At 46.0% G+C, this 23,411-nt stretch overlaps 1 protein-coding gene across 1 annotated transcript in view; it reads left to right on the top strand.

Moving 5' to 3' along the window:
• FKBP8 (FKBP prolyl isomerase 8) overlaps positions 1 to 23,411 on the top strand; it is an 88,930-nt gene that overhangs the window by 36,357 nt on the left and 29,162 nt on the right. Inside the window, exons 3-7 of the mRNA XM_069740568.1 lie at positions 9,880 to 10,046; positions 11,340 to 11,428; positions 18,017 to 18,234; positions 21,123 to 21,295; positions 22,376 to 22,453. Of these exons, the coding sequence (XP_069596669.1) occupies positions 9,880 to 10,046; positions 11,340 to 11,428; positions 18,017 to 18,234; positions 21,123 to 21,295; positions 22,376 to 22,453 (725 nt within the window). The remainder of the gene's footprint in view (positions 1 to 9,879; positions 10,047 to 11,339; positions 11,429 to 18,016; positions 18,235 to 21,122; positions 21,296 to 22,375; positions 22,454 to 23,411) is intronic.

Here is a 23,411-nt window from a genome sequence, read left to right on the forward strand (position 1 = left end):
TCCAGATGGCTGCATGTCAAACACAACGATATCGCTATCCAGGACGCTGCAACGTCACGGATCGCTAGCGATATCGTTGTAATGTTGTTCAGTGTGAAGGTACCTTTAGGTGGTGGCTAGATAAAGATAATTTATCTGCAGGCGTTCCCTGGTTAACAGATATAACTTGGGTGATAACCACTGATGCTAGCCCCTCAGGGTGGGGGGCCCACATGGGTGACATGGTGATTCAGAGACAATGGGAACCCCACACATCTTCATCCAATCAGAGAGAGTTAATGGCGATCGAGTTAGCAGTTAAAAAACTCCTCCTATATCTGCAGGGACACCATGTCAGGATCCTCTCGGACAACCAGGTGACAGTGGTTTATGTAAATCATCAAGGTGGAACACGTTCCGAAGCTCTGATGCAGGTCAAAGATCGCCTGTTCCAAACAGCAAAGACAAATTTTCAATCTTTGACTGCTCTTCACATCAAAGGGAAAGAGAAAGTCTTTACATTCTCAGCCGCAATACGCTAAGACAAGGAGAATGGTCTCTAAACGGAGACATTTTCAATCAGATTGTCCGCAGATGGGGTCAGCCAGTGGTGGACCTTTTTGCCACCAGAGTCAACAGAAAAGTAAAAAGATTTTGCTCTCTGAATCCCAGGGAGAATCCTCTGGCGGTGGATGCATTCCTAATAAAATGGGATTTTCCTTTGGCTTACGCTTTCCCACCATTGAACCTGTTACCTCTAGTGGTGAGGAAAATCAGGGAGGATCGAGCGAGAGTCATTCTAATTGCCCCATTCTGGCCCAGTAGAACCTAGTTCGCATGGCTCAGGACAATGTCGGTAGGCGATCCCTGGGTACTACCAGATATTCCGAACTTGCTTTTTCAGGGATCGATCTGCCATCTACAAGTGATGGGACTCCAATTAATGACTTGAAGTTTGAGCGGTCATTGTTAAAGGACAGGGGCTTCTCCCCAAATTTGGTAGATACCCTTCTACAGAGTAAGAAACGGATAACAACAAAAATCTACTCTAGAACCTGGAGGAAGTTCCTGGCCTTTTCAGATTTCAACATCAAAGAAGGGGTGCCGATACGCCAGATCTTAGAATTTCTGCAGAGGGGGTTAGAATTAAACCTTTCCACAAGTACACTGAGAGTACAGGTCTCAGCCCTGGGTGCCCTGTTCTCTTGTAATGTTGCCAATAACTATTGGGTGTCGAGGTTCATTAAGGTAGTCGGTAGAGCTAGACCTTTGCATAAAACCAAGACTGTACCGTAAGACCTAAATCTAGTTCTTTCATCTTTGACCCCTTACAAGAAGCCTCAATCAAAATGTTGTCCCTTAAAACAGCTTTCCTGGTAGCTATAACATCGGCTTGCAGGATAGGAGACATCCAGGCACTTTCCAGACTTCCTCCTTATACAGAATTCTTACAGGATAGGGTGGTCCTCAGACCGGACCCAGCTTACTTGCCGAAAGTAGCGTCCCAATTTCACAGGTCGCGGGAGATAGTTCTGCCATCTTTTATCCCTAATCCAGCTAACCCTAAAGAAAAAGAGCTCCATACATTATGTTAGAAGATGTCTTCTACAATATATCTCGGTCACTAACGATTGGAAGAAGGATAATGCGCTATTCTTATCCTTCCTAGGTCCTAGGAAAGGGTTTAGGGTATGTGCACACGTTGCGGTTTTTGCTGCGGATCCGCAGCGGATTTGACGCTGTGGATCCGCAGCAGTTTTCCATGCGGTGTACAGTACAATGTTAACCTATGGAAACGCTGTGGAAAAAAAGTAGCATGTCACTTCTTTCTGCGGATTCCGCAGCGGTTTTCAACCTGCACCAATAGGAAAGTGCAGTTGAAAACCCGCAGAGGAATCCGCAGAAGAAACCGCGTGAAAATCCGCAGTGAAAACCGCAGTGATTTTGCACTGCGGATTTTCAAAATCCGCTGCGGCAAAATCCGCAACGTGTGCACATACCCATAGGGTATGTGCACACGATGCAGATTTAGTGCAGAATTGGTGCAGAACTGCAGCAGATTTTTCTGCTGCAGAACTGCACTGTGATTTACAGTACAATGTAAATTAATGTGAAAAAAAAGCTGTGCACATGGTGCAGAAAAATCTGCGCAGAAACGCTGCAGATTTCAAAGAAGTGCACGTTGCTTTCTTTTGTGCAGTTCTGCAGCGTTTCTGTGCAGATTTTTCTGCACCATGTGAACAGCTTTTTTTTCACATTGATTTACATTGTACTGCGCAGAAACTGCATCAAATCTGCAGATGCAGATTTAGTGCAGAAAATTCTGCACCACATTTCCTACGTGTGCACATAGCCTTAGAGTATGAAAATACACACTAGCCAAATGAATTAGGGAGGCAGGTGGGGGTCCTGCTCCCAGAATCTGAGGGCGCATTCCACCCGGGCCATGGCATCATCCTGGGCAGAAAGGTCTGTAGTGTCAATCGACCAGATATGTAAGGCTGCCACATGGTCATCCCCTTCCACCTTTTTCAAACACTATCGGTTGGACTTGCGGGTCTCCTCAGATCTCGCCTTCGGGTTAAGGGTGCTGCAGGCTATAGTCCCTTCCTATGGTGGCTTACATCTCTGTAAATCTCTCGTGGTGCTGTCATGGGAGTCCGAATAAAGCATTAAACTACTTACCGGTAGCAGCATTTTTCGGAGGCCCATGATGGCACCCTTAGTTCCCTCCTTTTTCACATGGGGGTTGCGCATCCTTAAAAAAAAAAAAAAAATTCTCACGTGTGATATCTGGATTCTTACTTTATTAAAGATATGGTATTTGATTGTATATAATATTTGTATATGCTTGCAATTAACCACGGTAGTCCTCTCAGGCTCTGTAATACAGCTGATATGTGGGACAGGTGCCGCCCTTTTTTTCTGTAGGTTTCCTGTTCCTAATGGGCGGATCCCCTCTCTCGTGGTGCTGTCATGGGCCTCCGAAAAATGCTGCTACTGGTAAGTAGCTTAATGCTTTTTGGCAACAATGGTAAACCCTATGTCTGGTGCCAAACCAACACAGCTCATCTCCCCAAGAATACCATCCCCACAGTGAATCATGGTGGTGGCAGCATCATCATGCTGTGGGGATGTTTATTGGCAGCAGGGACAAGGAAAATGGTCCGAGTCAAAAAGAAAATGAATGGTGTGAAATGCAGGGATATTCTTGAGCAAAACCTGTTTGTCGGTCAGTGATTTGAGACTGGGACAGAGGTTCCCCTTCCAACAAGACAATGACCCAAAGCATACTGCTAAAGCAACACTCGAGTGGTTTAAGGGGAAAAGTGTAAATATTTTGGAGTGGCCTAGTCAAAGCCCAGACCTTAATCCAGTTGAGAATGTGCGGTCAAATGGATGGTTTCCTCTGGTGACCACCTAACTTGAAAGAGCTGGAGCATTTGTGACTTGAGGAATGGGCAAAATCCCAGTGGCAAAATGTGGAAAGCTCATAGTGACTCATTCAAAGTGATTTGCAGCTGTAATTGCCACCAAAGGAGGCTCCACAAAATACTGACTTTAGGGGGATGAATAGTTATGCACAATAAAGTTTTCAGTTATTTTGTCCTATTTGTTGTTTGTTTCACAATGAAAGAAAATCAAATGTCCACAGTTGTAGGCATGTTCTTTACATGAACTGATGCAAACTCTGAAAAAAGAACACTGAAATTCCAGGTTGTGAGGTAGCAAAACACAAAAAATGCCAAGGGGGTGAATACTTTAGCAAGCAACTTTTCTGCTCACTTGTTGTGTATTTGCTGATTTTATTACGGGAAGATCTGCACCTCCATTTTTTAGCTTCTGTAAGTTAAACAAAACCAAAGAAATGTGCCGACACACCTGTTGATAAAAGTGCAAAGCGTGTAGGTGCACATTCACACTGTGGCCATTAGGCAATATAACCTAGGATAAACATGAAATGAGAAAATACCCTGCAGTATGTGAATGGTAATAATAGATGTAACCACATATGATACTTCATCGATATTGTTTTTGATCAGAAAAGCGTCAAAGCAATCTCAACCCGACAAGGTGTGCCCAGTCAGGACTACCCTATCTCTAGGGTAAAACCTTTCTCTGCCAGCAGGCCTCAATAGACAGGGGCAGAGCAGGACCCAGACGTGGCGGTCTACCCACCTGCCCATGGAAAGCTATATAACCCAAATGCACAGCTCAAGAAGGCATGCTGGCACATTGCGAGGTTTTCCATTGGAGATAGGACCATCCTGATTGTGGTGGTGGGGATGGCATAGTGTCAACTAAGTATCCAATGTTATTTATATGTGCTGCTATTACTATTTACTTTCTGCAGGGAATTTGCTCATTTTGTTTTTTATCCTAGCTTATGTTTCTGTAACTTAAAATTAGAATTTCTAATGCAGATCTAAATCTAGCCTTAAGGCTATGTTCACACGTTGCACTTTTGCAGTGGTTTTTGTTTTTGCTGCGTTTTTTAATGTAAATTTGAAGCTTAATTTTACAGTACCAACGAAGTCTGAGATTTCTGAAATCTCATGCACACACATTGGTTTTATTTTCCTGACTGTTTTGGGAAAACTGCAACATGTCACTTCTTTCAGCTGCGGATTTGCGGCATTTTTTCACCCATAGGAAGCAATGGGTAAGTGCAAAAAATGCAGGTATCAGGTTTTTGCACCAAAAACACAGCAAAAACGAAGGGTGTTAAATCCAGATTTAAACTTTATCAATGTTCACAAGAGAACACACACACTCGGCCTTTTCTTTACTGCAGCGTGTAAGCTTGGCCTTTCTGCCACATAATACAAAGCGGTCTGTTCCTATATCAGAACTGCCGATTTCACAGGCCGATAGCTGCAGATTGCAATCACATACTGCCATACCAGTCAGCCAGGGCAGTGCGGAGCAGGAGTACTGGTGGAATGACGGAGGCTTCCTCCCTAATCCTAGTCCTTTTCTGCAGTCCATTCTTCATAAAGCATAATGACGCACAGTGCCCCAGACTGCAGGTGAGCTGATCCAGAGCCAGCAGAGGGAGTAGCAGTCAATGATTATTTCCATTCAGAAAGCCATTAATAGTCAGCCTGCCATGGGTCTCCGCACTCGCCTATGATGCAGGGAATATATTAGCTGTCACCCAAGTAAAATATAGGAGGCCCAGAGGAAACCATTACAGGCACGGAGTGTGATGGGCGGAGGTGATTTATGAGATGCCGGAATAATCCGGCCAGCCAGTGAGGACATTGGCAGGATATGGGGAAATGGTGCGTATTTAAGGACAGGTGAAGTGAGTAGCCTTAAATCTCCCTATTAAGAGTGCGCAGGTGGAATAACAAGGCTGCGGTTGGGGATCGCAGAGCTGGGAGCTCATTAGGAGTATAACCGGCATTTGCCAGGATACACGGAATTATGTGCGATTTAGTGTCCTAGTGCTGAAGGCACAACCCCATGGATTGCATTTAGAAATGGCGTCCCATTACAAGCTGTAGGTGCAGGTAGTATCATTTATATGGTGTTCTTGAGATATTAGGAAGGCGAAGTGCAATGCTGGTCCGAGTGGAGGCTCACAGATGACCCCAAGCTGGGATACTTGCGCTTGCACATTTGGCTATCTGTGGAATACTGTAAGGTGGGGAATCATCATCGCCTTATCACCATCTAATGTGTCTAGTTACAGGAAATGTGGAATTCACATAATGGCTGCCGTAAATTGGCTTGGAGTAAATGAAGTGACGGGCAGCACCAACATAAACAATAGCTCAGCAGGGACAGAGACCCTTATTCCAGCAATGTGTCACTTACTGGGCTGCTTGTTGCAGTTTTAATAAAAAAAAAAAAAGATCCCTGTTTTCTCTGCTGTTGATCTACCAGTTCTGTGAAAGCTGAGCTCTATATCCCTGCCTACACCACCGATTGGCAGCTTTTCACCTTTGCACGGTGTACACAGAAAGCTGCCAAGTACCGTAGTGGATGGGGTAGATTATACAGAATTCATGAATATTCTGGCTATGGCGGCATAGTCTTCTAATGCTGATCTCCTGCTGATAACTGAGTTTATCAGCACAGTGCTTATCCACATTGGCCTTGGGTGTACTCTCAGTACTCTGCTCAACAACTTGTTACAGCACACATCTATAAAGAGTTGGTGTGGCACAGATCTATCCTTACACCACAACCACTTTTGTCATTCGCTTTATTGTAAAATAGAAAAAAACGAAGACAGAAATTGCCGTATGTTGTTTTCATGCACTGTTACTTATTTACTGCAGGGTATTTAATCCTTATGTTTGTTTCTTTGTTTTTTTCTGCTCAGTGGCCAGTGTGAATGTGCGCTTACACGCTACACGCACACCAGTTTAGATTCCAGCTCATACCTTTTGGTTTTATTGTAAAATACACTTCTCCCTATCCTGCTGATCCCTACACTTTTTTGTTGTTGTTTGTACTGCATTTCCTGTCTCAAGAGGGACATCACAGGGGGCTAGGGCTGTACTGGGGCATCACTGCGCTCTGAAGATGTCCTCAATCCAAGGTGATAGAAGCTGGGGGAGAGGTCAGCGCCGGCACTCTGCTTCTAAGGGATCGTGCATATGACTGATTTTATATTGGACGAGCTCTAGCCATTGTTTTCACCGAAAGCACTCGCACTCATGATATTTTATAGGGCTGTGCACAAATCGTGTCTTTTTTATTTGTTTTTTTTTCTAACACAGAGCAAAATTGGCAATGCAAGCATAGGAGTCTGTGACAAACATCGGACCGCACATGGATGACATCAGTGTGGACCGGGTTTTGACAGATGGACAGAATGGAGAAACTTTTTTTTTTTCTCTCTCCATCTTTGGGAAACTGATCAGAATAATCAGTTTTGCTCAGATGGAGAGAAAATGGCTGTGTGCCCCCTACGAAAGAAGATGTCATTAGTGGGATGTTAGTGAGTGACACCAGCGCAGCCCCACAGCTTCTAGCACTGCCCTCAAACGAATTGTCATCGGGGGTGATGAAAGAAGCAGTGCGTTACACCAGTGCTGTGCCCTGATGACAGTTTTTGAGTGTGGTGCTAGAAGCTCTGAAGCAGAGATAGTGTCACTCACTGCTTCTATCCCCCCACAATGTCTTGTTTCACTGAAGCTATAGTGGTGGAGTTAGAAGCAGAGTGCTGGTGCTGCTCTCACCTCTCCTGTAGAGTCCATCGCCATAGATCCAGGACATCTTCTTCAGAGGGCGTAGATGCGAGAAACTATAGTAACTGATCTCTGACGTCCTGCACCGGTCGGGGCAATAGACGCTGCAGGGAAGTGACCGCAGCCCCAGCCTCCTGTGACATCCTGTTTGAGAGGCATATCAAATGTCACAGGAAGTGTAGTAACAAATTCCAAAATAAAATAACTCATTTATTGCTCATTCAAATATCAGTGTGTTTTTCATCAATGTTTACATGCAAAAACCACAAATGTCTCCAAAACACAGAGCAGGTGTCCATATTTCATTTCTAGCTTTTCTCTGTATTGTTCCACTCCTGACTTTAGCATTCAAGCACTGCTGAAAAATCACTGATGTGTGAGTGATTAGCTGGATAGGGAGAAGTGTAGGGTACAAGAGTGGTTGTGGTGTAAAGATATTTATAAAGGACTTTTTAGGTGCTGGACCAACCCTTTAAAGATGTGCTGTCCGATAACCTCAATGAAACAAGATTTACAAGAAAAATGCAAATTTGATCTGAGCATTACCTGTAGAGAACTTAATACATTAAAGGAAATGTGTTGGCTGGTTTTTGCTACATCTTAGTAACATAGTAAGATAGTTATTAAGGTTGAAGGAAGACTATAAGTCCATCTAGTTCAACCCATAGCCTAACCTAACATGCCCTAACATGTTGATCCAGAGGAAGGCAAAAAAACCCATGTGGCAAAGAGTAAGCTCCACATTGGGGAAAAAAATTCCTTCCCGACTCCACATACGGCAATCAGACTAGTTCCCTGGATCAACGCCCTATCAAGGAATCTAGTGTATATACCCTGTAACATTATACTTTTCCAGAAAGGTATCCAGTCCCCTCTTAAATTTAATGAATCACTCATTACAACCTCATACGGCAGAGAGTTCCATAGTCTCACTGCTCTTACAGTAAAGAATCCGCGTCTGTTGTTATGCTTAAAGGGACACTGTCACCTGAATTTGGAGGGAACAATCTTCAGCCATGGAGGCAGGGTTTTTGGTTGTTTGATTCACCCTTTCCTTACCCGCTGGCTGCAATATTGGATTGAAGTTATTTCTCTGTCTTCCATAGTACACGCCTGCGCAAGGCAAGATTGCACTGTGCAGGCGTGTACTACGGAGGACAGAGAATGAACTTCAATCCAATATTGCAGCCAGCATGCAGCCAGCGGGTAAGGAAAGGGTGAATCAAACAACCAAAAACCCCGCCTCCATGGCTGAAGATTGTTCCCTCCAAATTCAGGTGACAGTGTCCCTTTAAACCTTCTTTCCTCATCTGTGAGCATTATGCTTTAGGCAAAGGAAAGCTGAATCCAGTAATGTATCCCTTAGTTTACTGGGTGCAGTAGTTGTAACACTGAATTCTTAGATGTAGCAGAGCTGTGAAAGCTAATCCCGCCCACACCAGGCTCCCTGTGCACATAGGCTATTGACGGCGAGCTGCTTACAACAGGAGGGGGTGGAGTCAGGACTATCATGCACATGCTGCTGTAGTTCGAACGATTATCACCAGGTGATAAAACCTTCATTGTAAGTAAGCACACAGCCTGACTTGTGACACATCGTTGAGATCTGTTTTATAACCCCTACCTCTTGCTGTTCAGATTACATAGCAAAAACCTCTGACAGATGCCCTTTACTTGAAAAACTCTCATAAGGATTCTGGAGACAGGAGAGGGCAAGCCCTTGACTGTTCAGAGCCTCATCAGTGTTGTAAAAGACGTAGTTGAATAAGTTGACTTTTTTCCTTCCTATTACGCTCACCTACTTGAAAGTAAAGCATGATCTACGAGTATACATAAGTGGTGCAGGGCATTTAGTGCATTGTTAATAGGAGTTCTCTATCATTATGAGTTATGAAGAGCAGATTGGGAATTCCGTCACGCAGGGTTGCCAGGACGCTGATCCCACGCCTTGTCTCTAAAGTCCCGTATTTAGCTACCAGCAGTCTGGCATTCATTTACAGTCTGCATCGAATTTTAGAATTGATTTTCTGTAAGCGAAGCTAGAAACTTGATCCCAGCACATTTCCTTGAGACCTGAATATCGCCCATTAATTTGATATATGGTCTATTCTGTCCTCTAGTGGTCACCCTGAGTATACCATGTGTTTCTTTTCTGGTGAAATTACATATATTCTTCCTCTCCCAAATTGTTTATATGGTCATGTTGTGCTCTGGAAGCTACTCATCCACACCTTTGCTTATGCAACTTTTATTCCTTAACTGAAAATTGCTGTTTTAATTCATATTCAAATGAGCCCTAAGTGCTCCTAGAGAATTGGAGCACTTCCCGAGCATCTACCTTATTGGCTGTGTTTTTCACCCAGCCTCGCCTTCCTCTTCTTGATTGACAACTGTTCGTAAAGATCTGGATGACCTTCTCTTTAAAAGAGCGACATGACAATATAAACAGTTTGGGGGGGGGACAATCGCTCTTGACAGATATTCTTTTAATTTTAATTGTCTTTTCAAAGAACTAATACATTAATTTCTAACTATTTGTAAGGTTTGTACAGACTACGATCTGGTTGTGAATAAATGAACAGTTGTCCTCTTTGCAGCATTGTTCCGGAAATCAGACCGATAAAGTATTTAACCACTTTCATGTTTGCTGGTTCTCTATAAAGTAAAAACAATGTTCACACTAATTCATATACAGGTAATGGACTCCTGAAAAAGAAAGTTTTGGCTCCAGGCAAGGGTGCGGAGAGCAGACCAAGGAAAGGGCAAGATGTCACTGTGCAGCTGAAGACCTCACTAGGAGATGGCAGCGTAGTAGATGATGGCTCCATCACTTTCACACTGGGAGATGGCGACGTCATTCAGGTAATGCAGACTTGATCATAATGGATCCATGAGGAAGGAGTCCTTCTCTCACTGATCAGTTGATCGGCAGCTTGTAAAGCCAGCAGATGAGGATTTCTAGGAATCACAATCACCATAATCTTCTCTTTACTTTACCAAGAATATACTTTCTATGATTGATCTGGTTTTACACAACACATTGTAAGCTCTCCGGTGATTTATTTATTGTTATTTTTTTTTATTATCTCTGGTGGAAAATGTATCCAGTCACTTCAGGTTTAAGGTGGCCATCCATTATTATGCAGTATGGTGGTTCCTCAAACTACAACATTAGAATTAGCAAGATTAGCCATTGCAGATGGTCACCAAAAAATGGAAGTATCCTGACACACTGCATACCCCCAGGTGAGCAGGGTAATGTTAATGCCTAGTTGTGAATACATTATGCAGGTTGTAAGAAGAAGCTGCGTAGAATAGTTGTGTCCTGAGAAGCAGAAAGAGAAGAGGGCTAAAGGTACCGTCACACATAACGATATCGTTAACCATATCGTTGTTTTTTGTGACGTAGCAACGATATCGTTAACGAAATCGTTATGCGTGACAGCGACCAACGATCAGGCCCCTGCTGTGATGTCGTTGGTCGCTGGGGAAAGTCCAGAACTTTATTTCGTCGCTGGATCTCCCGCTGACATTGCTGAATCGGCGTGTGTGACGCCGATCCAGCGATGTCTTCACTGGTAACCAGGGTAAACATCGGGTTACTAAGCGCAGGGCCGCGCTTAGTAACCCTATGTTTACCCTGGTTACCATTGTAAAAGTAAAAAAAAAAAAAAAAAAACACTACATACTTACATTCCCGGTGTCTGGTCATGTCCCTCGCCTTCAGCTTCCCGCACTGACTGGTGAGCGCCGGCCATAAAGCACAGCACAGTTGTGCTTTACGGCCGGCGCTCAGTCAGTGCGGGAAGCTGAAAGCGAGGGACATGACCAGACACCGGAATGTAAGTATGTAGTGTTTTTTTTTTTTTTTTTTTACTTTTACAATGGTAACCAGGGTAAACATCGGGTTACTAAGCGCGGCCCTGCGCTTAGTAACCCGATGTTTACCCTGGTTACCCGGGGACTGCGGGATCGTTGGTCGCTGGAGAGCTGTCTGTGTGACAGCTCTCCAGCGACCACACAGCGACGCTGCAGCGATCGGCATCGTTGTCTAGATCGCTGAAGCGTCGCTTAATGTGACGGTACCTTAACCTTCCCTGAAGGCTACAAGGTGGGCTTATAACGACCAGGTCATTGTTCTGTGTCTCTGTCTAGGCCCTGGATCTGTGTGTGCAGCTTATGGAAGTGGAGGAAACCATACTTATTGATGCACATGCGAAATACTGCTATGGGAAGGAAGGCAGGTCGGTATCTCGTTACTTCTTAATGTAAGCCTTGATAAGCGCTTCAGGTGTTTGCCTCCTGGGCATTTTAGCAGCCAACACTTTATAGATCTTTGTCAGTCACATAAGGCTTGGCTTATGTGGGTGAGATTGTATTATTTTTTTTATTCCTGTTTTGGGGTACAAATCAAATAATGCATGTATTTATTTTTCTTTTTTTAGAATAATTATTGAAAAATTGTTTTTTAAATGTTATGTTTTCTCCTTCGCCTCATTGGGGGACACAGACCGTGGGTGTATGCTGCTGCCAATAGGAGGCTGACACTAAGTGATACAAAAAAAGTTAGCTCCTCCCCTGCAGTATACACCCTCCTGTTGGCTCTCAGCTCCTCCCCTGCAGTATACACCCTCCTGCTGGCTCTCAGCTCCTCCCCTGCAGTATACACCCTCCTGCTGGCTCTCAGCTCCTCCCCTGCAGTACACACCCTCCTGCTGGCTCTCAGCTCCTCCCCTGCAGTATACACCCTCCTGCTGGCTCTCAGCTCCTCCCCTGCAGTATACACCCTCCTGCTGGCTCTCAGCTCCTCCCCTGCAGTATATACCCTCCTGCTGGCTCTCGGCTCCTCCCCTGCAGTATACACCCTCCTGCTGGCTCTCGGCTCCTCCCCTGCAGTATACACCCTCCTGTTGGCTCTCAGCTCCTCCCCTGCAGTATACACCCTCCTGCTGGCTCTCAGCTCCTCCCCTGCAGTATACACCCTCCTGCTGGCTCTCAGCTCCTCCCCTGCAGTATACACCCTCCTGCTGGCTCTCGGCTCCTCCCCTGCAGTATACACCCTCCTGCTGGCTCTCGGCTCCTCCCCTGCAGTATACACCCTCCTGCTGGCTCTCTGCTCCTCCCCTGCAGTATACACCCCCCTGCTGGCTCTCGGCTCCTCCCCTGCAGTATATACCCTCCTGCTGGCTCTCAGCTCCTCCCCTGCAGTATACACCCTCCTGCTGGCTCTCGGCTCCTCCCCTGCAGTATACACCCTCCTGCTGGCTCTCGGCTCCTCCCCTGCAGTATACACCCTCCTGCTGGCTCTCAGCTCCTCCCCTGCAGTATACACCCTCCTGCTGGCTCTCTGCTCCTCCCCTGCAGTATACACCCCCCTGCTGGCTCTCGGCTCCTCTCCTGCAGTATACACCCTCCTGCTGGCTCTCTGCTCCTCCCCTGCAGTATACACCCTCCTGCTGGCTCTCAGCTAACCAGTTCTTGCTTAGTGTCTGTAGGAGGCACACAGGTCTGTTTCAGACCCCAACGTTTTTATTTTACTTTTTACTTTTCTGTAAGTTTTTATTTTTTAATTAACGGAGTGAAGGGGGCGACGGTTCCTTTCAAGGTTCCGATCTCCCCCGAATCATCAACAGGCGAGCACGGCGAGTATACCTCCCCGTACCCTCTCCTGCGACGTGGGAAGCCATGCCTGAGCTCACTTCAGGGGCGACGGTTCCTTCATGGTCCCGATCTCCCCACACCAGCAGCAGGCGACCACATGGAGTGTCGCCTCCACGTATCCTCTCCTGGAGCCAGGCCTAATGCCGGACAACTGGCCCTGTCCACCCGGACTGAGCTCCGTGGATGTACAGAGGCCCCTCTCTATGGCGTCCGAGCAGCCCCCACTATCCCACCACTGTGAAAGCGGATGGCACAAGGAGGAGGACGGTTCCTCTCCACCTCCCTAACAAAGGGGTGATGGATTGAGGCTTATCCCTGCACCGTCCACGCTGCACAGAACAGCGCTGAAACCCACATCCGCGGCGGCTCCATGCCGGGACGCGCACCAATGGTGAGTGGATCCATCTTCAGAGGGATATCCACATGCTGACAGGCAGCCTCAGCCACTTCCCTGTGGCCCACCTCTCTGAGGTAACGCTCTGGATGGCTGCAAAAATTTAGTCCCCGGCTTCGGCCGATTTGTAGGCCGCATCCTGGAAGTCTTGCCTGGAACGACCCACTGGTGACGTCCGCCGGCTACAGAAATTTAGGCCCCGGCTTGGGCCTATTCAACATCGTGTCTGTGGCTCCGCCCCCCAAATTGGCGCTTCTCGCTCTCTGCGAGATTTTATCAACTCTGCAGCTCCCGGTGGCCATCTTGGTCCACCCGGCCAGCTCACACTGGGGTGACAGTATTTTTGTATTAAAGGGGCACATCGACTCTACATCAGTACCCGGGTAAGGAAGTTCCTGGTCTTAAAGGCACATGACCAGTATTCCCTGGTCTTAAAGGTGCATGACCAGTATTCCCTGGTCTTAAAGGCGCATGACCAGTATTCCCTGGTCTTAAAGGCGTATGACCAATATTTCCTGGTCTTAAAGGGAACCTGTCACCCCGTTTTTTGAGATTGAGCTATAAATACTGTTAAATATGGCCTGCGCTGTGCGTTACTATAGTGTATGTAGTGTACCCTGATTCCCCATGTATGCTGAGAAATACATTACCAAAGTCGCCGTTTTCGCCTGTCAATCAGGCCGGTCTGGTCAGGTGGGCGTGTTCACAGCGCTCTTTTCTTCCCCAGCTTTCCGTTGGTGGCGTAGTGGTGTGCGCATGTCCAGAGTTCCGACTTCCCTGCGCCCACGTGAAGACACAGCGCGCGATCTGCGCTGTAATCCCTTGCATCGGTGGGGGCGGCCATCTTCCTGGGGCCGCGCGTGCGCAGATGGAGTGCTCTGCTGCACGGGGCTTCAGGAAAATGGCCGCGGGATGCCGCGCGTGCGCATTAGAGATCGCGGCGGCCATTTTCCCAAAGCCGAGTTTGCATCTCGGCTTTAAGAAAATGGCCGCCGCGATCTCTAATGCGCACGTGCGGCATCCCGCGGCCATTTTCCTGAAGCCCCGTGCAGCAGAGCACTCCATCTGCGCACGCGCGGCCCCAGGAAGATGGCCGCCCCCACCGATGCAAGGGATTACAGCGCAGATCGCGCGCTGTGTCTTCACGTGGGCGCAGGGAAGTCGGAACTCTGGACATGCGCACACCACTACGCCACCAACGGAAAGCTGGGGAAGAAAAGAGCGCTGTGAACACGCCCACCTGACCAGACCAGCCTGATTGACAGGCGAAAACGGCGACTTTGGTAATGTATTTCTCAGCATACATGGGGAATCAGGGTACACTACATACACTATAGTAACGCACAGCGCAGGCCATATTTAACAGTATTTATAGCTCAATCTCAAAAAACGGGGTGACAGGTTCCCTTTAAAGGCGCTTGATCAGTCCGAGGAGCCCTCCGCCGCCGACCCCAGCTTTATCCTCTAGTTCCCCTCAGTGGACTTCTTCACTGACCAATCCATGGTTCTCTGACCAAGAGATTAAATCCCTCTGTGTACCCTCTGTGTTTGGAGTGCTCGCAGGACCAATATACATGGTCCCTATCCTACATGGGAGCCGTCGGCTAGCAGGGGCTGCAAGTATTCTAGAAACGTGCAGGCATCTAGAAACATACAGGCACATCGCTCTCCATGCTCTGGTTCTGCCGTGGTACCAGTTTCCATAACTCCCCTTCCACTACTTCCGAAAGCCTTTCGGAAGCAGAAAGGGGCCCCAGTGATCCTCAGAGATCCGCTCTGACCACGTCCGTTTTTTGTTTGCGGAGCTAGTATCTTCTCGCCTTATCGCAGCACAACTGCAAGTAGGGACTTTCTCACAGGGAGTTTTCACACGTAGTTCTTCCCTATCGCATACCGTTAGATCATTGGGACCTTATTATTCCTAGGAGCCTTACAGTAGGCTCCTTTTTCATCCGGGCAGACTTTACTATCAGGGAAAGTCGTCCCGTTCTTCTCTGCGATATTCTCACTCTGACGAGTCTTCGGAGCTAGCTTCTCTGCTCTTTCAGACTTTTTTCCCTTATTACCTTCGAGGCAAGGTTGTCCTCAGGCCATCTCCATCCCTTGTTACCAAGATGGTACTGTATTACCACTGTTATGAGGGCATAGTTCTTCCCTCAACTCTTTTGGCTCCAGTCCACAAAATGGAATAAGATCCCCCATATTCTGGACGAAGTGAGTGCTCTGAGTAGGTTCGTCTTGAGGACAGCGTCCTTCTGAAGGTTGGACATTTTATTTGGGCTTCCTGACGGTAGAGGAAGGCTTCCTGACATTTTCAGGAAGGGTTTAGCCGTTTCATCGACCATGATAACATAGTGAATTCTTTTCACCATCCAGGAGTCCTTCCGTGCTAGATGTCAGCCTATCTCCCTGTCTATCAAGGGTTCTAGGCACCAGGCGTCAGCAAGGCACGCCTGCAAGCTTGTGGATTCGTCCAGTCCGCATGCATTCTTGAAGCACTATAATTCCCACACTTCCACAGATGTGAGTCTGGGCAGGCGGACTCTGCAGGCCGCGGTGGCGCACTGGTAAGTAGCGGTTACACAGGGCCTGATCTATTTTTGTCCCCACCCAGGGACTGCTTTGGGACGTCCCACGGTCTGTGTCCCCCAATGAGACGAAGGAGAAATAGGGATTTTTGTGTACTCACCGTAAAATCCTTTTCTCCGAGCCATTCATTGGGGGACACAGCTCCCACCCTGTTATTAGCTTATGCTTGTTTTTTAGAATATGACATGCTATACGCTCATATATTGTTATTGATCTCCTACTGCTTTTGCACCGAACTGGTTAGCTGAGAGCCAGCAGGAGGGTATATACTGCAGGGGAGGAGCTAACTTTTTTTGTATCACTTAGTGTCAGCCTCCTATTGGCAGCAGCATACACCCACGGTCTGTGTCCCCCAATGAATGGCTCGGAGAAAAGGATTTTACGGTGAGTACACAAAAATCCCTATTTTATATTGCTCACTTTTCACACTAAATAACCTATTAAATTATTATTTAGATTATAACTTTTTTTTTTTTTCCTCAAAGTTGTTGGATTTTTCTTCTGTTATGGAGGAACTTAAATGGAGCCCTTCACTACTAAGAATGTGTCTAACGTTTTGTTATAATGTTTGTACCTTCTCCTCCGGGTCTCTGACAGCCGGGTACACAATCTCGTCCTTTCAGCCTAGGGACTTTGGGTGCACATTGACATGCGTCCCGCTGTATGATGTGGTGCGGGCCAATACATTTAAACAGTGTGGAGCCAGGACAGGAGCAGCGCTCGTCACTCCCAGCTCTGACGTGCAGCAGCATCACGAGGTCAGCACTCTGTGGACGTCACCACAATGCTGCCGGCACCGAAGCGCTTGGAGAGCAAACGGAGCGGCCAACATGAAGTGCTCCATCAAGAAGCCAAGGATTGAATGCCGAATTATGCCTAAATATATGTAAAAAAAACTGTCACTTACTGCAGAGTTTGAGATTGAGGCGGATTTTGCCAGATTGGGCTCAGTTTCTGCTCTAAGAACTCAATGTCGGTTAGCGTGTGTTCACATTTATTTTTTGGAGCACAAACTGAGCAGAATCTCTCCAAATCCTCCTCTAATACTCAAAACTTGGGCGTATGTACTGTTTTAAATTTATTGCAGCCCTTGGGATTGATTCAGGATGGCATCGCAGCCCTTGGACCAAAAAAAATGTTATGCATCCTTGTGTTAAAATGTGAATGGAAATTAATCTAAAAAAAAAAAATGGTAGAAAAAAAAACCATCTGGTGTTTCTGGAAAAAACAATGTCTATTTTGGCTCCAATTCATTGGTTACACTGTTACTAAAGGTACCTTCACACTGAACGATATCGCTAGCGATCCGTGACGTTGCAGCGTCCTGGATAGCGATATCGTTGAGTTTGACAGGCAGCAGCGATCTGGATCCTGCTGTGCCATCGTTGGTCGGCACAGAAAGTCCAGAACTTTATTTTGTCGCTGGACTCCCGCAGACATCGCTGAATCGGCGTGTGTGACGCCGATCCAGCGATGTCTTCACTGGTAACCAGGGTAAACATCGGGTTACTAAGCGCAGGGCCGCGCTAAGTAACCCGATGTTTACCCTGGTTACCAGTGCTAATGTAAAAAAAAAAAATCAAACACTACATACTTACATTCCGGTGTCTGTCCCCCGGCGCTGTGCTTCTCTGCACTGTGTAAGCGCCGGCCGGAAAGCAGAGCACAGCGGCGACGTCACCGCTGTGCTTTCCGGCTGGCGCTCACAGTCAGTGCAGAGAAGCACAGCGCCGGGGGACAGACACGGAATGTAAGTATGTAGTGTTTTTTTTTTTTTACATTAGCACTGGTAACCAGGGTAAACATCGGGTTACTAAGCGCGGCCCTGTGCTTAGTAACCCGATGTTTTCCCTGGTTACCAGGGGACTTCGCATAGTTGGTCGCTGGAGAGCTGTCTGTGTGACAGCTCTCCAGCGACCACACAGCGAAGCTGCAGCGATCGGGATCGTTGTCTAGATTGCTGCAGCGTCGCTAAATGTGACGGTACCTTAAGAGTCCCAGGGATTATTGTTGCCTGTGGCAGCTGTATATACCGGCGCAGTGTACAGTGCCAAACCTGCATGCTTTGAGGCTTGTGCAGCTGCTGTTAGGAATGGCGTTGCATATACCATAATTTCTTTACATGCTAAATAGGTACAATAGATTTCTTTACCTACATGCCATCTTTTTTTTTCTTTTTTTTTTCAAGGAGTTTAAATATCTTCCCCAATGCTAACCTTGTCCTTGAGGTGACCCTGCTTGATGTGAAAGAGGGTCCAGATTTGGAGCTCCTCACGGGACAGGAAAAGCTAGCCTTGGCCAACAAGAAGAGGGAACGTGGCAATTTCTACTACCAGCAAGCAGATTATGTGTTTGCCATAAACTCTTATGATATAGCTCTGAGGATTGTGAACTCCAGCTCCAAAGGTTTGTCTGCACCTGTGGTACTTATGTCAGGAGTACATGGAGCCAGATCCAGACTTCGGAACACCCGATAATATCATAGTGCTATCGCAGTGTGGACACAGTATCCCTTGATTTATTAATTGATTTTTTTGCGAAAATGCCCTGCTGGCATGAAATAAATTTCTCTGTATGTAATGGAGTTTAAGGCTTCATTCAGATGTCAGTGAGTTGTCATATACACAAAAAAGCCTGAATTTGATCAGTATTTTGGAGCAGATTTTCATCAGTGTTTTGTTAAAGGGAATCTGTCACCCAAAATCGGCCTATAAGCTGCGGCCACCGGCATCAGGGGCTTATCTACAGCATTCTGTAATGCTGTAGATAAGCCCCGATGTAACCTGCAAGATAAGAAAAACAGGTTATATTATACTCACCCAGGGGCGGTCCGGTGCGATGGGCGTCGCGGTCCGGCCCGGGGCCTCCCATCTTCATACGATGACGTCCTCTTCTTTTCTTCGTGCCGCTGCTCCTGCGCAGGCGTACTTTGTCTGCCCTGTTGAGGGCAGAGCAAAGTACTGCATTGCGCAGGTGCTGGGCCTCTCTGACCTTTCCCTGCGCACTACAGTACTTTGTCTGTCCTGTTGAGGGCAGAGCAAAGTATGCCTGCGCCGGAGCCACAGCAAGATGCAAAGAAGAGGACGTCATCGTATGAAGATGGGAGGCCCCGGACCGTGACACCCATCGCACCGGACCGCCCCTGGGTGAGTATAATCTAACCTGTTTTTCTTATCTTGCAGGATACATCGGGGGTTTATCTACAGCATTACAGAATGCTATAGATAAGCCCTGATGCCGTTGGGCTTACCTCATCTTCGATTTTGGGGCGACAGGTTCCCTTTAATGTATTGAAAAAAAAAATGTATTGCAAAACTTCTCCGAAGACATTACAATGTTAATTACAGACAGCACACAGATTGTATACTCATGCCATCCGTGTGCTCTGTGTGATTTTCACCCATAGACTTGTATGGGTAATTTTGATCCGTGATGCAGATAAAAAATGGACATGCCGCAATCCTTATATTTCTGGACACTTTGCAAGAAAACAAAACAAAAAAACAATGCACGTACACTTGAACACCTCCATATAATGGCTACATATTCTATCCATGAAATCCGGACATCTGAATGAGGCCTAAAGCTTTTTTCAGGATTAGCAAGCCACTTCCCTGCATCTTTCCACTTGTTATGTATGAAGACCCTGATTCCACCAATGTGTCACTTACTGAGCTGCGTGCTGCAGTTTTGATAAAATCATGGTTTTCTGAATGCTGAGCTCTGTATGACCCCACCCACACCACGGATTGGCCACTTTCTGCCCATGTCCTGTGTACACAGAAATGAGACAATGGAGGTGGGGTTAAACAGCTCATGAATATGGAGGAATACCTGGCAGCAGGTTTCCTAGTCCTCTACTGATAAACTCACTGATTAAAATCAGCATGAGATTATCAAATCTGCAGCAAGCAGCCCAGTAGTAATAATAATAATCTCTTTATTTATATAGCACCAACATATTCCGCAGCGCTTTACAGGTTGCACACATTATCATCACTGTCCTCTCTGGGGCTCACAATCTAAATACCCTATCAGTATGTGTTTGGAATGTGGGAGGAAACTGGAGTGCCCGGAGGAAACCCACGCAAACACTGGGAGAACATACAATCTCATTGCAGATGTTGTCCAAGGTGGGATTTGAACCCAGGACCACTGAACCACCGTGCTGCCCTAGGAAGTGACACATCACTGGAATCAGGGTCTCAGCCTCTACATAATGCTGCTCTCAGACTAGGTGTTAAAAACTTGGTGGCAGATTCCATTTAAGGCCCCGATGAGTCATGCATTACAATAGTACAATTCATACTCTAGTCATTAACCATTCCTGCCTGAAGAAGTGGGCATGCACAGTCTACAGGAAATTGTGGCAAATGCAACATGTTTAGTCTTCTGTGTCACAATGATTCCATCTTTCCATATTGGAGAGGGGAGACCCTTAATGTATTTTTACATTGAGTTACGGCATTGAGAGTTGGCTGTCGGCTACTGTATTTCATGTGGTTCCCTATTCAACTGTCTGGTATATCAACCCTATTCACTCATGGAATAATGGATCGGGGGTATTTGCACAGAAAAACTGCACCCTAATTAGTTGGTATGGTGACTAGCTTTATTTCCAGTGCTTTTTAAAGGGACTCCTGTCAATTCAGGAAACCCCCTAAATTGCATTAATCAGTCCATGGATTATGGGGCGCTAGTCACTTGCTATGTGCTTGGGTGCAAAGGAACAAGACCTGCGAGTTTTCTCCATGCATCCATATGCCACGGAGACACAAAAATGACCCCGATTGAGAATCTACTTTTTAGAATTTCTCCATGGATCGTTTTAAAGGCAATGTCTTAAAGGGATCTTTTAGGGTTAGAATCTTGTTTACTTCCTGTGAAAGAACAACCATAACACTTCCATTCCAATGTTTTCCGAAAAAGCTATTGCTGTCCTTCCAATCCACTGGTTGATGAGTATAGAGCAGGTTAAGGGGCTCAGCCTGATCCCTATGCGGCCGGTATCGGCTGTTATACAGCTGCCAGCACAGAGATGACTGATCGCTGCAGCGTAATGCCTTAGGTACTGCACCCAGTAGCAACCATGGCGCATTAGCAGTTAGGGTGTGGGACCCGGTCTGTCCTGGTTTCCTCCAAGGCCAATGATAACCATTATTGCAGTGGGTGCATGAATAGAGGTATACTTGGCTTGGAAATCTTAAGGAACACTGGCCCACTTACCTACCAGAAACCCCTTGTGATGAGTGTGAAAGCTAACCTGTTTCCTGCCTTCTTATCTCTGCTTTTAGTTGATTTCACACATGAGGAAGAGGGGGAATTGCTGGATGTTAAAATGAAGTGTCTGAATAACCTGGCAGCTTCACAGTTAAAATTGGATCACTTTGAGGCAGCCCTGAAGTCATGTAACGTGGTGCTGGAGCAGCAGCCGGAAAATATTAAGGCCTTGTTCAGAAAGGGAAAGGTAATGGAAACACACGGAGATCCGAGTCTGCAGCTGACCCGCCATCAGATTTTCTATCCTTCCTGTTGTGGTGTAATATGAGCGATTATCTGTGTCCTTCCTGCCTCTGAAGTCAGACAGGTAGCAGTGTGTGAGCCGTCTAAATGTGACTCCTCCTCCGGTATTCGGCTGAGATAACATTGCTTCTTACTAGCCTCTGATGACATCACAACCTTGTGTAGATTCAGGTAGGGGACAAGATGGCCACAACACCACTTGTTTCCTGGTGCCTGTGCATTTCTTCTCCATAGCTCAGCGATGACATGTATCACTTCCATACTGATCTATCCACGGGAAGATCACTGTAGACCCTCCACAAGGATCCCCACTAGTCACAGTTTTACTGTTCCTCCTCATCATGGCACTTAGCCATGATTTTATCCTGTTTCCATGTATTATAATGTTTTTTGGGTTATTTCTGATAGTGTTATGTACTAAGGGTTTTTTTGCAAGGCATAGTCTGTTTTGAAGCTGTAAAAACCATTCCCACCTTCCACCCACAAAGTGAATATATTAGAGTGGTTATCTGGAACTATTTGATTGTATTACTACAGGCCTAAGAACTAACTGTAGTACCAAGCACCTGCTGTATCTCTGCCCGCACAAGAGTGGTCACGGATCCCTTCTAACGTCATGCTGATTGACAGCCGACTTCTCACAGGTAGGTAGTGGGGAGCCGGCTGTCAATCAGCATGATGTCTGCAGTCACGCCCTGTCAGCAGGGCGGAAAAGAAGCCATTGCTCTGTCAATGTGATGCCAGTGGAAGTCACAGAATGGCTGGCAGGAGCTGTCAGTGGCCATTCTGTGCCGGCTCTTAGCAACTACCTGTCCGTAAGTTTTTAGGCCAATGTTAAAGAAGATTTTCGACTATTTTACTTCTTTAAGTCCTAATATATTTATATTTTTTTTAATAGAACTTTTTTTTTATTTTATTTTTTGTGTCCACATTTGTAGAAGATATTCAACTTTTATATGACCAATTTACGTAATAAGAAATGTACTCAAACTGATGCTTTCACGTTCTACTTCTCTATCTACAGGTATTGGCCCAGCAGGGAGAATACAGTGAGGCTATAGCCATCCTAAGGAAGGCATTGAAGCTAGAGCCATCTAATAAGGTACATGGCTCAAATGAATGTGGCTGTATTTTACGGTCTATGTTAAGGACACAATTGCCAGCCTGACCGAGGCCTCTCTTGATTTGAGGGAACAGTCGTATATGCACATGTGAATCTGGCCAAAAAGTGACTAGAACTGGAAGTACAATACATTCTAAAGCCTTATTAATTCAGGATAAGAGCAGTAAATGTATGTGCACACATTTGCAACCAATTTTTTGTATTGCTGAAATGCATCTACAATTAAAATAAAGTGGCTTTAACAATAGGTACTGATGAAAAAGAAAAACAGGTCCTATTTTAGGTCTACAAGCTCCTAAGCATCTCCATTGTAATAGGCTACAAAAAACCCTGTGTAGTTTGATTCTGAAGTCTTTCTATTGCAATTTGTCCTCCGCTTCTTGTTTAGATTGATGGCAGCAAAACCATGAAGGAAACCATATGGAAACAAGGAGTAAAGAAACATGTGTGAACCAAACTAGAGTTCCTTAAAGTACCCTCTTTTTAATCGGATGACCGCTTTACAACCCTTTAGCCTTCTCCCACACAGTTTCATTATGTAGTCACCTGGAGGGGCTTCCAACAGTCTTGAAGGACTTCCCAGAGGTCCTGAGCACTTATTGGCTGCTTGGCCTTTTAGCTGCGGTCCAACTCATCACAAGCCATCTCAATTAGGTTGATGTTGGGTGAATGAGGAGGCCATGTAATTTAATGCAGCACTCCTACCCTCTCTTTTTTTGGTTACATAGCCTGGAGATGTGGCATGGGTCCTTATCTGGTTCCAAAACAAATGATTTTCGTATATTTATGAAAATAACTAAAATGTAGCAATTTTTTTCAAAATTTTAATTTTTATGCCTTTAAATCAGATAGTTATACCACAAAAAATAATAAATATTTCCCACAAGTCTTTCACTTTTTTTCACTAAAATTTTACTTCAGTCCAAAATGTTTTACT

The sequence above is a fragment of the Ranitomeya imitator genome, chromosome 1 (assembly GCF_032444005.1).
Source record: "Ranitomeya imitator isolate aRanImi1 chromosome 1, aRanImi1.pri, whole genome shotgun sequence".
In the NCBI taxonomy this organism is placed as follows: Eukaryota; Metazoa; Chordata; class Amphibia; order Anura; family Dendrobatidae; genus Ranitomeya; species Ranitomeya imitator.